The sequence below is a fragment of the Pungitius pungitius genome, chromosome 15 (assembly GCF_949316345.1).
Source record: "Pungitius pungitius chromosome 15, fPunPun2.1, whole genome shotgun sequence".
Taxonomy (NCBI): Eukaryota; Metazoa; Chordata; class Actinopteri; order Perciformes; family Gasterosteidae; genus Pungitius; species Pungitius pungitius.
The window spans coordinates 18,202,839-18,219,910 of NC_084914.1; the positions used below are offsets into that span (position 1 = coordinate 18,202,839).

A 17,072-nucleotide genomic window follows, 5' to 3' on the forward strand; every position below is an offset into this window, starting at 1 on the left:
GTGCGCCGGGAACCGCATGGATGGCGGTTCGAACCCCGGCTGATAAAGTGTCCTTGAGCATGACAACCAAAGCCCTTTGTGCTCCCCGGGCGCCTTAAGGCAGCACACTGCTCCCACCGCGTGGGACGGGTCAAACGCACAGAACAATTTCCCCAAGGGGATCAATAAAGGATTCTCTCTTCTTCATTGGTTTTTTCCTCAGCACTGTGGACAGTCCTGCAAACTGTCTAGTAAGTGCCAAGATGTCTGCAGTGACCAATCAAGAGGCTCTACAGGCAAACCAGTAGACCAACACCTCACCTCCACAGCCCCTTTTATCTGGACCAGCATCCTGATATTTGGTTAAAAACCAAAGATAAACGTAACCAGGCCAATGATTTAGTGCTTAATGTGTAGTGATGCTTGTTCATTTAAATGTACGACGACTATCACACCGATTATAAATCTCTTGATGTTTGAGGACCACAGAGACAAACGTTAGAGGTAGATGGAAGAGGTAGATGTTTGTGGAATGTGAGCTCATTCATTGCAATTTTAGGGATCTCTCAATCTACAAAAAATATCTTGTGTGATGGATAAAACCAAAGCATATTTACACAACACATCAAAACAAATGAGTGTTGAAAGAAGGAATGATAGCATACAATATGAGACACATTTCCATAGAAATACATATTTACACTACAAAACCTGGCCTGTAAACAGCAAGCGCAGTGTAGCAGTCCTGAACACAGGCTGGATCGGAATGGTCCTTGTGGCTTATGAAGGCTCCTTACTGTAGTAATAAGAGCTGTCTGAGCTCTCTGATGCTAAGGAAAGAAGCCGTATTGCACCGCGTTTGGAAACGTGAAATATACCAACTAGTTTAGTTTATGCGGCAGCTGCAAGGGGCACGCTATGCATTGTGGGAGCGTGGTCTCCACTCTTCAACTCAAACTGACACGTCTCAGGTTGACTTAGTTCAAGCAGGGTCAAAAGGGGGGAGACCATTCCTTGAACTAACAAATCCAACAAACGGACAGCCGGGAGGGTTGGAACTGGCAGATCAGGAAAATCAAGGTGACACCTGAGAACTTGGCAGAACGCCCAGGACAACACCTGACATGAACCAAGTCGGAGGGAGCAGACAGAAACAAGTGAGGGACTAATGGGGGGAAGGGCGTGGGAGGCCAGAGCGATGTGAGTGCTGATAGGGAGTGAGCACACCTCTTTGATGTTGAACTTTTGATATGTTTCTTATGACTAGTTGAAAGAACAGAATAGAAGGAGGCAGGGCGTCCTAAAATTAGAAATGAAATCTAACTAGTGCCAAATCAAGGATTTTACTTTGCAGTTACGTTGCATTGCAAGAAATGATTGTATATCTGAGATGACACAGGAGCTTTTCAAACAGGTAGACAGGTTTTGAGAAAGTTCCACCCGACACTAAGTGTGAAATCAAGAGATTTATTCTTGCAAGAGAGAGTGGTATCACAGTTATGTGTCCCGTTTCTGCTGAGTCTCTGTCCTATTCACGCACTGCAAAAAGACAAAAAAAACATCATTACAAGGAGGTGTGAAGCTTTGAACTATTTAACCAGTTCTCCTTTGTCTTCTATCGAAATGAGTGTCTTTTGTGAAACGTGTGTGTCTTTCTTCTCAAATATGTTGAGATTTGTAAGGTTATTCTCTATTGATACATTTTTGTGTCTTCATGCATTCAAATGTGTTCCACATGCCACTTGAATGCATGTCAGGTCTATCTCTTACATGTCACATGTCCAGGTTTCTCTGCATGGACCGGCTCAGGCATGTATTTTGTTGTAAAAATCTGCCCTCAATTCACCCCACCCTCCCCCATCTCACAGTGTTTTTTTTTCCCAAACTGCATTTTCTTGGTGTGACGCATTCGTTTGCATGTATTTTAAGATGTTGTGATGTCAGTGGTTTCTGTGCAGCCTTTTTTGGTTCCTCATCTACTTGTTGAAACGGGGTTTGTGCGTCATGCAAAGTCAGACCTCTATTTCTTTAGGGAATTGCACTGCATCCACTAGTTGCAATTCTGTGTTCTAAGTCATGCCATAAGCCTTCGGTCCTTTTGGTCAAGGGACCACGTCTAGTACCAGAACACACATACAGCCTCAAACAGGTTTAAATCGTTGTCCTGTAAGCCTGGCTTTGGATCTATAATCGTTGAAAGTGATAGATATCCCTGTAAAGTGAAAAATGGCTTTTCATTCTGCATCAAACCAAATTTGACTTGTTCTTGTTCCAATATTTATGTATCAGTCTGTGTTTGTGTATCATGTGGTGTGTGTGTGTGTGTGTGTGTGCATGACCTGATTCATCAGGTTATCACATCCACAAAAGCATACACGTCTCGGATTGTCTAGGAAATTCACATCTGAATAAGTATGTGAAGAGTTGTTTCTTGCTCTCATCTCACCAGACTTAATTCTCACAGTTTTGTCCAGGCTTGTCTAAATTATGTGGCCCAAACTTTATACAAGTGTATAAAACATGTTCTCATAACAAGTCTTGTCATGTCTAACGTCTATTTTGTATGAACGGTTTCTGGTGGGAAACACATTTCATCTCTGGGAATTAAAATTGGAATGTGAATCTGTGTTATAATTTCCACATAGTTTGTGGAGCAAACTTTATTCATACTCCATCATGTTTTTTCCCTCATCATGGACCACAGGCCATGAAACAATTGTACAAAAGAAGCTCCCCCAAGTGGTTCTCGGCTCTTGGACTCTTTTCCCTCCTCGGTCAGACATGTTGCTAGGAGCCTGTGGGCGTAGCTGGTTTAGGATGAAATGATGCTCTTTCCACGGATTACGGCCCCAACGGTGCTCACTGGAACATGCAGAAGTGTGGGAATCCCTCTGTGACCAATGCTGTCAGTATGTTTCACAACGATATGGTTGCAAAGGTCTTGAGACAGCTCTTTGCCCATCATGAAATGTTTGTTGTGGGACACTTTGGTGACGAGACACCTGTTTACCAGCTGCATGACATGGGGCAGGAATGCTTTCTTATTACTGATAGATTTCTAAAGCACGTGATGACGATCTGAGAAAACTCTTGACATTGGACAGACATCTTGTCTTCCAACATCACAGATTAATAATTCAACTTAAACTCTAGTCCAAGGCCTCGGAGCACAGGCCAGACCGTTGATGGGTTTCGTCTTCGTCACAATAAATCATGGGACATTTCTTTGTTGTTGATTAACAGCTCCATGAAACATTTGCTCTGGCATTGAGTCTGTTGATCGAAGCGCGCCTGTGGTGTTCTCACAAAGGTTTCTGTTCTTTAGTGTTTGAAGAACTCCCTTACGTTCGATGGGGGGTTGAATCTTTTGTCTGCTGGTGTGATAAAAACTGTTGGAAAGACCAAGCTACATCATCTCTGATGATAAAAACAGGATCGATTGGATGATCAGGAAAACCAGGGCTGAGTTAAAAACCACGCTTTAATTTGAAAGCCATCCATCACACTGTTTCTGATGGACTCAGAAGGTCATCCAGTTAGCAGATCAGTGTTCTACTGGAACACTCAGTAATTCCTGTAACCCTTAGTATCTTACTAATCTGTTTGAAGTACCTGGTATTTTAGGGTATTTATTTTATTTTTAAGTCTTGTCATGTCTAACGTCTAATGTGTATGAACGGTTTCTGGTAGGAAATAAGTTTCAACTCTGGGAATTAAAATTTGAATATAAATCTGTGTTATAATTTCCACATACATGTTAATTTCAGCATCTATCAAGAAGTAAAGGCTGTAGATGGATTAAAAAAACTTTGTTGTCAACATCTGTAATAGCTTTAATGGCTTTCCACTCATCTTTGCTAAAACCTCTGAGATAATTTCTGTACAAAATAAAATAAAGGAAATTTGGTAGAAAACAGAAATATGGTTTATGGGACGTAGAGATAATATATACAAGACGTTAGACCTCATTCTGCTGGAGATGTGAATCACATATGAACTCAATCAGACTTGTTTTTGTGTTTTTCAGTTTGCCGCCTAATGGTCATTTGCACGCAGCTTTCAGGATGTGTCTCAGGTACGTGTGGACATACACCAGTCAATATCCTTATAAAAGACACAAACAAGCTTTTTTTTTTTTACTTTGAATGTGTTTATTTCTCAGGTGAGGGGCACAACCTTTAAGAAATTGCATTAAGACAGATTTTATTTAAATGCTTCAATACGGTTCAGTCTAAACCTGAATGTTATTCTCCTCAGTTTGCTTTTGTTCCTTTTAATATTTCCCTTGTATTACTTTAATTTGCTTTAATTTTCTCGACACAATGAAAAAAAGAAGACTGTTCCATGGTCTTTGCTTGAAATCTGAGCAGTACCGCTAACTGGTTAGGATATAAAGGTTAGTCTACATTTTTCATTTTTCACAGAATGAATAGTTTTGTGAGTGGAAATGCGATATATCTTGTTGTTCAATGTCACATTTCTTTCTTCCCGAATACTATTAGAAAGCCACCATTGACCACACTGTAGCACCGAGTGACATGATCCTTCATTTCACTCTTAAATGAACAGTTTTTGAGAGGCAGGTCGGGGGAGACTCTCTGGCACACTTCCCAAAGGTGTCAGAAACATTTCTATAAAAGAAGTTGGTAAATACAAATGACCGCTCTCACATCACTGATCACCAGATTTCAAAGCCTGGCGTCCATCGAGATGTAAAATGACCCAATGTCAAACCTTTTCTCAGTTAACGTGAAAGGAGAACCGGAGAATCTAGTGAGACTGTCGTGAGCGGCTGGTGCAGAGAGGACTCAGAAGCAGGTAGTATTTAATGAATCAAAAACCAAATCGCTGACAGGGACAAACACTGACAACATGTAAGGACGCGACAGGGGGCAACAGGCACACAGGGCTTAAACACACTAGGGAGGTGCAGGTGATTGGACACAGGTGGAAACAATCAGGCAATCACAGGACAAGGCAGGAAGTGAAGCTAACTCAGGGACACAGGAGACATGAAACTACAAAATAAAACAGGTAGAAAGCCCAAACCGTGACAGAGCCAATAATTATACCACGTCAAAGCTTTTTGTCCATTGTCTTAGTGTCTGATGTTATGCACCAACCACCAAGTCAAATTCCTTGGATGTCAAACATATTTTGGTAATAAATGTTTCCTGATTCCTGAGACTGCAGGTTGAAGTGCTTCAACCCAGTAAAATAGTCTCTGAAATGTAACTTTATTCTTCTCCATGTGAAAGTATGAGGTTTGGACACCCCAGCTTAATGGAGAAAGGAAAATGTGTAACCATTAACACTGTGAGCAAGATGTAGGAAAACTCATGGCATTGTGTTACATCAAGCCTTGAGTAGGTGGTCCTTCCACTCTGCCATGAGCAGACCACACCTCCACATACCTGCTGCTCTTTAACGTCCTGTCATTTCACTCTCACATCACAACAGTTGTACGGGGACTGAACTACACTGCTCTGAAACCTCTTTGACCAACCGCTATTGGTTTGGATCGCTATGGACTTACCACAGCAATCAGGTAGGAGAAGTTTGGCGAGTGAATAGATACATGGGGGATGGATCATAGATAGCTGCATGGGGGGATAGATCATAGATAGATACATGGATGGGTAGATGGATTAATGGATTTTGTTTTTGTTTTTATTGACAATGTTAACCAAATGTTTCACATCTGCAAACTGCAAACTTGTTATTGACAATGCACTGTAGTCTTATTGGCACGTAATGGGTTCCTCAAAGAAGAAGGATGTCGAAGGATCTGCCTCAATACATTTACATACATAGATCATGTGTGAACGTACAGATTTCAGCTGCTCATTTGCTACAAGCTCGTCTACTTTGTGCTTTCAGACAGATTAATAGGTAAGACAGCTGGGAGGGACAAAGAGCTGCACCCAGCAGCAGTAGGAGACAAGGGACAGACATCTGCGGACTTCAGCCGCATCTACAGCAGAGGTAAGAGCTCGGGTTGACCACAATCACCAACCAACCTGGACGTTCCTGCCTTCCAGCAATCGCATTCTGTTATTTTGGGTCAAATTAGGGGATTACTGAACTAAATAATAATTTGTGACATCAACAAAATCAATACTCAAATAATCGAAGCTTCCAAAAAAAGATGAACTTGTGGCCCCCATAGTATGTTGAGGATGTGACACAACTCTCTTCCTATTTTTTATGTATTCTTTTATAATATAATAAATAATAAATAGCTTCCAGATAAAATGTTGTGATTAACAATGAACATTCATCAACAATTGTCTCCTGATTATTTTGTAATCCAATCCGGATTGTATTACATTGCAGCGAAAACCTTTTTACCAGTGCAACTGGTTTTATTTTGCTCCATTGTTCTTGAATGACTCCACCGCTCATTGTAAACCTCACGCTCAGTGACTCTGTGGCTCCCCTTGAGTCTGTCTGTCATACCGCCGTTAGCCAGTTACATTGAGCGCAGCGGTAACAGTTCGTAACAATGGCTGATTTGAATGGAAATGTCTTTAGTACCTCATTTATTTGTATTTGTATATGTAATAAACACAGATGAGTATGTATAATTAGAAGTGGATTGAAGGCTTCCCCCAGGACAGCTAAGAGCAATCACTGTCACAAACGGCTGGGTCACCATTCAAAACGTTTGCTTGTAAAAACACAAGCCCATGTGTCTGTAGGGCCCTTTTATAAACTAAAGAAGCCAAAACCCAATAAATTGGTGTAAGCCTGTCGGTACATGAGCACATATAAAGTATTTGGAAGCATTTACTGGCTTGTACACTCGTGATTTACAAATGTATTCTCCACAAAATACTATCTCTATCGACTGCTAAATATTTCTAATATAGTATTTTACCCACTAATCACACCGCACCGTTTGGATTCGGTTGTGTTCATCATTTTAGTGGTAAATCCCCTTAGAAAGCATTAAAAAAAATAGTATTCTGCTGGCTGAGTGCATAGGCACAGGTATGGACGTCACAATTCAACAAGCTGTTACATGTGTCTGTTAAATTTATCTCAAGAACATCTCTCTGTGTTTGTATCTGCACAGACCTGCTTCCAGCTCCAGGGGGTGAGGACATGACCAGAGAATTTCTGAAGGAGCTGGTTGACATCCTGTTGGCTTATATCAGCAAGTCAAATCAGCGGAGCTCCAAGGTACTTGATTATTTCTATCATTGAACAACAGATGTTTGAATCATGTGCAGAATCTCAGCACTGTGCCCAGTGACATTCAAACCCCAGCTGCAAACGCATGGAATATGACCCAAATAGATTATAATGCATATACAAATTTTTATTTATATATATGTATATGGAGAAGGAAGATTCATTGTGGGACTTCCAGAAATAATACACACATATATATATATATTCCAATAGTACTGTTAAAAGAGCTCCGTCAACTTTTGGTGAGCTACTGAGGTGTATCAACCTCCAGGATGACGCCCCGGTGATGAGTCCTCTCTGCATGTTGCTGTTCTCGCAATGTTGTGTGGGAAACATTGGGTTGAGTCCACTGTTAATTTTTAGAATCCATTCATTCCATTCTTAACATGCAACAGTTCCTGCAGGTACAAACATCTGGTTTACCCAAGCAACCTGAACAACCTCAATACCCAAGCTAATTATTGTTTAGTGGACCGCCAGCCAGTGTACAAAAAGAGGAACACAGTTTCGACATCACCCGTATTTGGCTCTTTCAAGTCCTATATGTTCCAGATGACAGAAGATCGCAAGGATTACGCATTTGTATTCCACGGTGGCAACATTACAAAGAATGAAACACTTTTACAAAGCTTGAGACAAATTAACATTTTGGAAAACAAATTAACATTTTATAAAACATATTAACATTTTATAAAACAAATTTACATCTTAAAAAACACATTTACGTTTTAACTCAACACTTCCGTCACTTCCAGTATGTGGTACATTCCCTTTCCGTGAAGAATCTGTCATTTGTAAATTTGTTTCTGGATTGGTAAAAGTGTCTTGTTAATTTGTTTTCTAAAATGTAAATGTTGCTTTGCACTTCAGGGTCACCGTAGTATTCACCTGTCTTTTATTGAAATCCAATGGATTTTCAGGTCATTGCAGAAAGCAGGTATTGAAACTATCTAGGATGTAAAAATGAGCTTACGACCTTATGTGAAGGTTACTTTGGCATCATCGTCGCTGAGATTGTACAGACTATTATGAGTTTACTTAAACTACTTAAGAGATCATTTTCATCTGGCTCTTAAACTTCCCAATACCGCAATTATCGGCACTTCAAATGTCTGACTTGCAAGTGTGTTGAGTTGTAACGGACAACAAGCCACAAACGTCCTTCTGATGTCATCTGATGGGGATACAGTGGACCTTGTGTTTTTGAAAGCAGTCAAGTTGAAGAGGTTTTGTGGGAGGTATATTGTATTTATGCATATATTATTGAAAATAAAACTTCATGGAATAACTCTGCTCCATGTGTTTTAGGTCCTGGACTTCCACCATCCTCACCAGCTAAAGGAGGGCCTGGAGTGCTTCACTCTGGACCTGCCTGACAAACCAGAATCTCTGGAGCAGATACTAGTAGACTGTCGAGATACACTTAAATATGGTGTTTGTACAGGTGTGTGTGAATTGATAATTATTCCGAGTTTTGCAGTTGTTGCTCTATCCAGAGTCATCGATAGAGTGTGTTGTTAGGCCTGAGGCGCCGTGCAACAGAAAAATGATCGGTTGCAAAATCTCACATTGCCAGAAACTGATCATTTTCTGCGTTTTGGGTTGTTTTTGGCGATCAAAAAATTGAAATGACAAGTCATTGGTCCCGTAAAGTTTAACTATTAGAGTGCGCAATGATGTGGAAAGCTCAGGTGGAAATGAACAGCTACCGTACATTATCACTCAATAATGCAATACAATAAAATAAAACCCTGTGACTCACTCTCAACCAATCAGAATGCTGGATTTCCTCTACCCGTATTATAAAATACAAAACACTGAATAACTTATTTGAAGGCTACAAAAAATGGATTGTTTTTCTTATGACACTGGTCATTCCCAGACTGGACAAGGCAGTGCTATAGACCTGTTATCAGTATGGCAATGGATATTTCATTTTCTCATAAACCTCCATTCAACTCATTTTTGTAAGATCCTGTGATAGAAATTTGAAAGTTCTATCTTGTTCTTTGTTAATAACGCACATGTAAATCAGCAGTATGTTTTACTTACATAGTGTTAACCACTTCCAAAGCATTTCACACACAAACGCAAACTGTAGACAATTAAAAACACTTTTTAAACAGCACTACTGACACTAGACAGTAATATTTGAGCAATCCTATATCATCTCTTCCATGTTAAGCCAAAGAAAATAACAACTTGTAGAATGATTCAGGTTCTGTCTTGTGTTTTTCCAGGTCATCCCCGGTTCTTGAACCAGCTGTCTTCTGGGTTGGACGTGGTTGGTGTAGCAGGCGAGTGGTTGACCTCTGCAGCCAACACTAACATGTAAGATCTTTTCAGCAGAAGTGGAAAGTATTCAAAATGTTGTGCTTATGAGGAACAAAAAAATAGAACAGACGTAGAAGTGACATTGAAATGTTTCCTGTAATAATTCTACGAGAATAAAATAATTTGGGGATTTTTTTAGACCATAAAGTGCGGCCCCAGCTCCCCGGGAGACCGCTCCAGAGAGCGGTGAAGCCCTTAAATGGCCATTAGTGGAACTGCAGGTGTTGACACCTGATCGTTGGCTCTTTCTTTTTCAGTTGCAGTGATTCCTAATATTTTAAAAACGACCACTGTATGCTCCTTAGCCATTGTCCACTTTTCATACTCCCTAATCATAAACTGAGGAATGTTATTCAAAGTGTTGATAGGGGAAAACAGTCCTTGAATGTTTAACATAAAAAATAAGCTTTTCTAGAACAACCAACAAACAATCTTTTTTAACAATATAACACAATACAACAAAAATCCTTTTACCAGGTTTACGTTTGAAGTGTCCCCTGTTTTCGTCCTCATGGAGGAGTTTTTGCTGAGGAAGATGCAAAGCATTGTGGGGTGGTCCGACGATGTGGGAGACGGAATCTTCTGTCCAGGTAATACATGCAAGGGAGGAACGACATAAATGAATGGATGATATTTGAAGTGACACTGAACATCTCTGGATGAAAAAGCTTGCTGCCCTTTTATCCCGACTTTGGGTCTCTCTACCTCTCTTTGTGTGAATGTTGCACTCGGGTTTATATTAGAAAAATACAAATCAGAAATTTTTTTATTTTAACGTCAGAACTTGTTCTCTCTACTACCCCCACTGGTTGGGCTGCAGTGTATGAATGGGAAAGCATCATAAAATGTATAAATAGGTGTGAATGATGACACATGTTAAAGTGTTTATTTGGTTAGAAGACTAGAAAAGCGTTATACAAGTGCATACCATTAACCTTTTCATATTTCCTGAAGGAGGCACAATATCCAATCTGTACAGCGTCCTGTTGGCCAGATATCATTTCTATCCAGAGGTGAAGACAATGGGGATGGGAGTTCTGCCTCAGCTGGCCCTCTTCACTTCAGAACAAGTAATCACACATCACACACCATTAGACTCAGGATGATTTAAGGTCTGTGCGGATTTAAGAGTGATCAAATTGAACTGTTTGTAATTAGTTTTACTTTAAAATTTGGTAGTGAAGTTTAGAGTTTTTACAATATACCAGAATGAGCCCCCATCAAAGAAGAATATGCAAATGTAGGTACCAATCCAATACTAAATTATTATACTTTAATCTAATTACACAGGATCAAAACACACGCACTACCGAATCTTTACGTTTTGCAGAATATTTTAAAAGGGTTACCGCTGCGTAGCAGAGGTGGGACAAAGTCATTGTTATGCAAGTCTCAAGTCGTTGCCCTCGAGTCCCGAGTCAAGTCGAGTCAAAGATGAGGCAAGTCCGAAGTCCGAAGTCGAGTCAAAAGTCAAAGCCAACAAGTCTCAAGTCGAGTCCAAAGTCTTACCATTTTAGTTTCGAGTCATTTCAAGTCCTCTTATTACAGAAAATCCCGTATAACCACATGTTTTATTTGAAACTACTCTTTACTCATATCAATGTTGTGTTAATATTCATTGTCTATTGTACACTAAGGTATACAATAATACATTTCCGTTTATGCAATATTAAGAATATTTTTACTGCTTTAAAAGCCCTTCCCTCAAGAAACCGAAGTCATATGCTTTAAAGCAAAGTGGGGACGGGGAACCCTGGGTGATGGTGCGCTGCCTCACAGACCTAGACTACGTAGGGAAGGGTCATGGTGGATCAACTGTGACTGTGTTATAGTACTTTAAAACGGACGTTGACATCATGTTGGCGAGGATTTCCATCGGAGTCTGAATCCGAGTTCAAAAATCCCGATTTTTGTTAGCATGAACGAGCTGTCTCGTTGATACGGTAAAATGCTCGTGAGTTACGGTACATCCGATAAGGTGCTCAGCATTCATTCAAAACGTACCTTTCTTTGCGCAACTTCAGGTGTCGAACAAAGTTGGAAGTTGTGGCAGCTCCGTCTGTAATCTTCGACCGGCATGTTTTGCAAATAGCAACTCGTTTTTTGTCGACTACCTCGTAATTTTTACAGCCAAACGAAACTATCTTCGGTATCATTTTTCCAACTGGCGCGTTGATGCGCTTCATTGTCTTGCAATGTGCCTGTTTAGATGCTGTCGAATCAGAACCAGGTGGGACTGCGGTGATTGGATGTCGTGCAGGCAGCGCTCTCTGCATACAGGTGGCGCACATTTTTTTGCCAGATAAACAAATGTTTTTCCCCAGTTTTCATGGGAAGTAGCAAGTCTTCTCGAGTCAAAAGGCTCGAGTCCAAGTGAAGTCACGAGTCATCGATGTTAAAGTCCAAGTCGAGTTGCAAGTCTTTGTACCTTTTGTCGAGTCGTGTCTGAAGTCATCAAATTCATGACTCGAGTCTGACTCGAGTCCAAGTCACATGACTCGAGTCCACACCTCTGCTGCGTAGAACCGCTGCTCTTTTGCGTGGAAAGCAGTTATCGTGGTTTGGGCATCTGGTGAACCACCTTGATGACCATAGGTGAGGGTAGGAGAAAAAATTGACCATTAGATATTCAATTTTCTGTCCATGAATACCATGAACGCTGAGTTTTACCTCAGGAAGGGAAAATGGGGAATCATCCAAGCTGTGTACAGTAATAATAGGACTGCAACTGAGGAGGTGTTTGAAGGGTTGAAGGAGCACTTTGAGGAAAAAACCAACTACACTCTCTTGGGTAGAGGTCGGAGCTGGAGGCTGAAAAAGGATCATCGTTGATTTGAAGTAGTCAAACAAGTCTGCGTTGGTCGTTGTGGTTCACACATCATCATCTTACTTACATAAAATAAGGCCTGGTGTTGGACACCACAACGCCAGAGAAATCTCTTTTTGACCAACTATAAAATCTGACTGCTGTGTCCGGGTCGAACAAGAAGGAGTGCTGTCGGAAAGAGACCTCACAATGTTTTGTAAAATACAAGGTAAGAAATTCTTGAGTTCTCAAAGCTAGCTAGTAGCTAGCATTAATGTAAGCTGTGCTACCATGATAGCTAGCTGGCCTGCATCTTTTGAAACCCATTGAAAAATATGGATATCGCAGGAAAACATAACGTAACCCTTTTTGGTTAATTGTGTTCTTTAGATACCGGGCAGATTAATTTGGGTTGTACACTATGTTATGGCTAAAATGTTAGTCAAATAGAATTGAGTTACCCAGCAAGCAATACATTGAAAAACATTTAAAAGACGTCTATGGACGACGTTGAAGAGACGTCTACATTTAGATCACATTTCAATTAGATTTTTAATACAGAAATGTTTCATCCCATGTGGGCTTTTTTGTTGTGATTTTTCATAATGTTCGAGCAGAGTGTGTCAAACTCAATCACATAAGGGGCCAAAATCGAAAACACAGTTCCAGTTGTAGCCCAAATAGTTAATTAAGAGAGAATGTATTGAATAACCTCCAACTGACAATGCTTAAACCAGAATTTGAATAAAGAGTGCAACAACCTTTTCCGTTAACAAACTAAATAGCAACACTCTGTTACATTACACAGATTACACAAAGCAGCCTTTTAGATGCCTTCATTTGTTGTGAGGGTGCTGAGCCATGTAGACGACATAAAGCAACCATGTTCAAAGAATGGTTTAATTACCAAGGTTTGCACTATAGATCAGTTACGCTAACGGTTACTGACATGATCTGTGTTTCTCGGTCGTGATTATTACTTCTCGTGCATGGCCAAATGATATGTCACTATTTTAATATTGCTGGCGCAAGGAATTGTGGTACGGAATGACCTCCTTCCCTTTCGTATAGGATGCTGCAGTGGTAAAGGAGATAATTATGGACCCATTTATGCACATTTCATTAGCATTAGAGTTCAAAGGGCTCTTATGATGGCCACTTACACTACTTCCGGGTCATTTCACTCAGTTAGGAACCTTCCTAAGAAAATTTGACAATTTGAATTCAGCCAAGCACTTACTCTCTGGCTCAATCCCAATCTCCAATTTTTAAAAAGTCACAGACTTTGAGGCGCAATCCCACTGACTCGACGTGTGTTTGAGTTAAGGGCTGCCCCTTTGTCACACCGTCACGTGTTTGAGGGCTCTGGCAGACATATTGGTGCCCCTTAATGAACCCTTTTGTAAGTCAGCATTTGGCCAAGGGAATTACTCACAAGTCAGTGCAATGTGACCTTTAATACAGGATAACAGTGACAGCGTGGAGATGTAAAAAAAGGGAGGCTGGCCAATGTGTGTTCCGGCTGTCATATTTATATGTACAGAATTAAAACTTAATAGTTTATCAATAATAATAGGTTTAAAGAAACGAACACAATCACTTGATATTCACAATTTTTTTTAATTTAATAATTTTTATTATTTTGTCATTCAAACTATTTTGATGAAAAATCGTGAAAGCATTACTTAAACTTTCATCTCATCTGTTGAGCCTGGAAGGCTCCTTGCTGGGTTAGGGTTTGAGGAGTGACACTGGGATCGGGCAAGTGTCTCTCCCTCCTCACACAGATGATATGAGCTAATTAGTGCAGTCTGGAGCATCACTTTTAATGACGGATGAATACAATCTACGTCCACAGGGGCGTTTCATCATTGTTTTCTACTTTACAGGCTGGTAGGGACTGCAAGTGATCAACACCCGCTTAGGCAGCAAAAGGCCCTCCTGCCTTTCCAAAGAATTTGATTGATTAGTTGTGATCCACTAAAATGAGCCCCAGTACAATATAACTTGTACAAAACCCAGCCCAACACATAACAATCTAACCCTATAGGACTATATCCCTAGTAAAGGAACTATGGAGCATAACTCGGAATATGTGTAAATACCTGTGTATGTGTAGTGGACGTGATAGCTGATGAGGATTGACCAAATGTATGTTTGTGCTTATTTGCAGGGATAAAAGTTTACACACAATGGACACAATGCTGCCAAAGAAGACTTAGCCACTACAACAAATGAATCCTTGTGTGCTGGCAGATGAAGTGAGAGCATAAATCTCCGGTCCTCATTACTTTGAGTTGAGACATGTTTTCCACATGCCCGTCATGATTGTCATCTTCCACTTGAGGAGCAGCCTAACCAGGCCAGCCAGAACATCTTATTCCTAGAACGGGAGTAGTTGTTGACAAAATCGACTACCAGGTATTTCTTTCAACGGCTCTGATGGAATGTTCTACACACATAAAGACGGGTCCACTTGTGTGTCAAAGTTACTCAGAAAGTCAGAATCTTTCTGCGAAGTAATGGCAGGTGGAAGTTTCCTTACTTTGTTGCTAAGGTCTAAAATAGACAGTTTACCTAGGAGATGTTGGAGGTGCAGAACATTACTCTTCTTAGGATTTATGTTAATCGAGCCAATAAAGAAATATAACGATACCATATTTTCAGAAAAATACTTCACTTGTCTTTTACCACGGTGAGGTCTATAAACCAAGTTGTGTAGGTCTAAATTTAAATCAAAACCAAACCATGTAGGGATCTGTTTGCTGTTGTATTAACGTATTCCTTTTATTTGAGCTACCTCAGGCAGGTACAGGCAACTTATACGTTGCTTATAAGTACAAGACAGCAGTTCTCAAACCTTTTCTTTTCAGGGCCCCTTTGAAGATAAAAACAAATACAGTCGTTCCCTGAACGAGTTATAATTTAGGATAAATAAAAACTGTGTTATTACATTTTAACATATTTTCAAGTCAATCTGCTTCAAATATTAAAATATTTCCACATCTAACAGGACTTTTTTGTGTGGCTGTGTTTCTCTTTTTGCTCTCTTTGCTGCTCTTGGTTCCAACACAACGCATGTCAAAGTCCTCGTGACTGTTTTGCGGTGAGGTATTTTCTTTTCATTGTTTTTTTATTAGTTGGGGATGAAGCCACAACCCCCCTGTTGGCCCACCACTTGTATGAGGCATCTATGGAATACGTGCATGCAAATGAATTGTTAATAAACTTGGAAAAAGAACTGCCTTTGTTATTCTTATATAATAAAAAAAAACATTTCCTTTCAGGACTAAACAAATCGTAAAACAATGTGAATATATATAATACCATAACATGGTGATTAATCAAAAAAGTGATTCAGGAGACATGAATGTGGTTAATAAAGAAGTATCTCTCAATAGCAAATGCTTATAAATTGATGAATGTCAAAATGCATGATCACAACCATAGTACATAGACTGCGTCACAAGTTTACTTTAGGGGGCTGCCGTAACTACACCTCTTTAAAAATGGTTAGTAAGAAGTGTTGGAAAAAGTTTCTGCTTTGCATCTGGCAACAAATTGGCCTCAAGCTTGAGTTTTATGGAAATCTCACCATTTGTCACTGCAAGCCACCCCTTACTCGTCATTTGCTTAATTCGCTTCATCATCTCTGTAAAAACAGTTTTTTCCACTATCAACCTGAAAATAACCACTCGTTCTGCTCCTCTGTATTTGGTGTGGATGCAAGAGTATTGTGGAGCTTGCGATGTCCACAAATGGCAACGATTAGTGTTTTCCTCCATCGCCTCTGATTCAACAGCGGCACCAGGACGGAGCATCTCAATGCTCGTTGGCTTTAAAAAAAAAAAAAAAAAGGTTTTCGCTTCGTGCCATTGCTGTCATTCGTGTGACTCCATTTGCATAATTTGCCCTTCCGGTGGAAATTGTTGACTTGGAATCTAATGTGGTTTGCTTTTTGGTGTGAACCTAGCATAGGACACCAAATCCATACGTATATCACTCTTTTAATTTAATTAGACGAATGGATTTACAGTTTGCTAGCTGATAGATTTGGGCAGGGATGACTTTTTAAAGATCAACATCAAAATTTAGCATCGCATTGGTTCCTTCAACAAAAATCCCTTTGCATTTTTCCATTTATGATTATTTGAGAAACGAGATCAGGATTATTTCAAAGTATATTTCTAACACAGATTTGTTGAGAAGATAATCTTTTATTGTCATTGAAGTGCAAAAAAAAGATTAAGACTTAACCCTTTGTTGCATTGGGGTTAAGGACATCTTTTGAAAACCAAACAATGCAGCCACTGTTCTTGGCTGAAGGAAAAGTCCCCTTGTTTGCAGTTGCTTTGAATTGAGACAAATGACGATGAATGGCTTTATTTCCCCCCATTATAGAGTCACTACTCAGTAAAGAAATCTGCAGCAGTACTGGGGATGGGCAGCAAGAATGTGTTCATGGTGAAATGTGACGAAAGGTGGGTGACTTCAAAGTACACAAACAGGTTTTTAGAAGTCAATAGGCTGCAGGACAAATGTTTGTTCACCTGTTTCAGCTTCGTACGTATCTGCATGTTTGTCTTTGGAGTTCATTTGTCCATGCTGTGGGCTAGTTAACATTCTGGTGCCATGTTTATGGCTTAGTTACCAAACCATATAGTCTCAAATGTCTAACTCATTTAAATATGACTTGTGTTCAGACGGTGCAGGCTGATGTCCTGGGTTAGTACATCCTTTATATACACAATGCATT

At 40.1% G+C, this 17,072-nt stretch overlaps 1 protein-coding gene across 9 annotated transcripts in view; it reads left to right on the forward strand.

Annotated features, from left to right (window-relative positions):
- The window catches only part of gad3 (glutamate decarboxylase 3), a 29,786-nt gene that overhangs the window by 6,421 nt on the left and 6,293 nt on the right, over positions 1 to 17,072 (forward strand). For 2 of the 9 annotated variants that reach the window (XM_037458477.2, XM_062557922.1), the window contains 10 exons: positions 4,007 to 4,054; positions 4,316 to 4,375; positions 5,440 to 5,527; positions 5,860 to 5,964; positions 7,058 to 7,164; positions 8,485 to 8,620; positions 9,417 to 9,507; positions 9,988 to 10,100; positions 10,465 to 10,580; positions 16,718 to 16,797. In XM_037458477.2, coding sequence (XP_037314374.2) covers positions 5,506 to 5,527; positions 5,860 to 5,964; positions 7,058 to 7,164; positions 8,485 to 8,620; positions 9,417 to 9,507; positions 9,988 to 10,100; positions 10,465 to 10,580; positions 16,718 to 16,797 — 770 coding nt within the window. In that variant the 5' untranslated portion in view covers positions 4,007 to 4,054; positions 4,316 to 4,375; positions 5,440 to 5,505. Of the gene's footprint in view, positions 1 to 4,006; positions 4,055 to 4,312; positions 4,376 to 4,481; positions 4,626 to 4,723; positions 4,798 to 5,439; positions 5,528 to 5,859; positions 5,965 to 7,057; positions 7,165 to 8,484; positions 8,621 to 9,416; positions 9,508 to 9,987; positions 10,101 to 10,464; positions 10,581 to 16,717; positions 16,798 to 17,072 lie in introns of all 9 variants that reach the window. The other 7 variants (XM_062557921.1, XM_037458484.2, XM_037458481.2 and 4 more) reach the window with 6 other exon arrangements.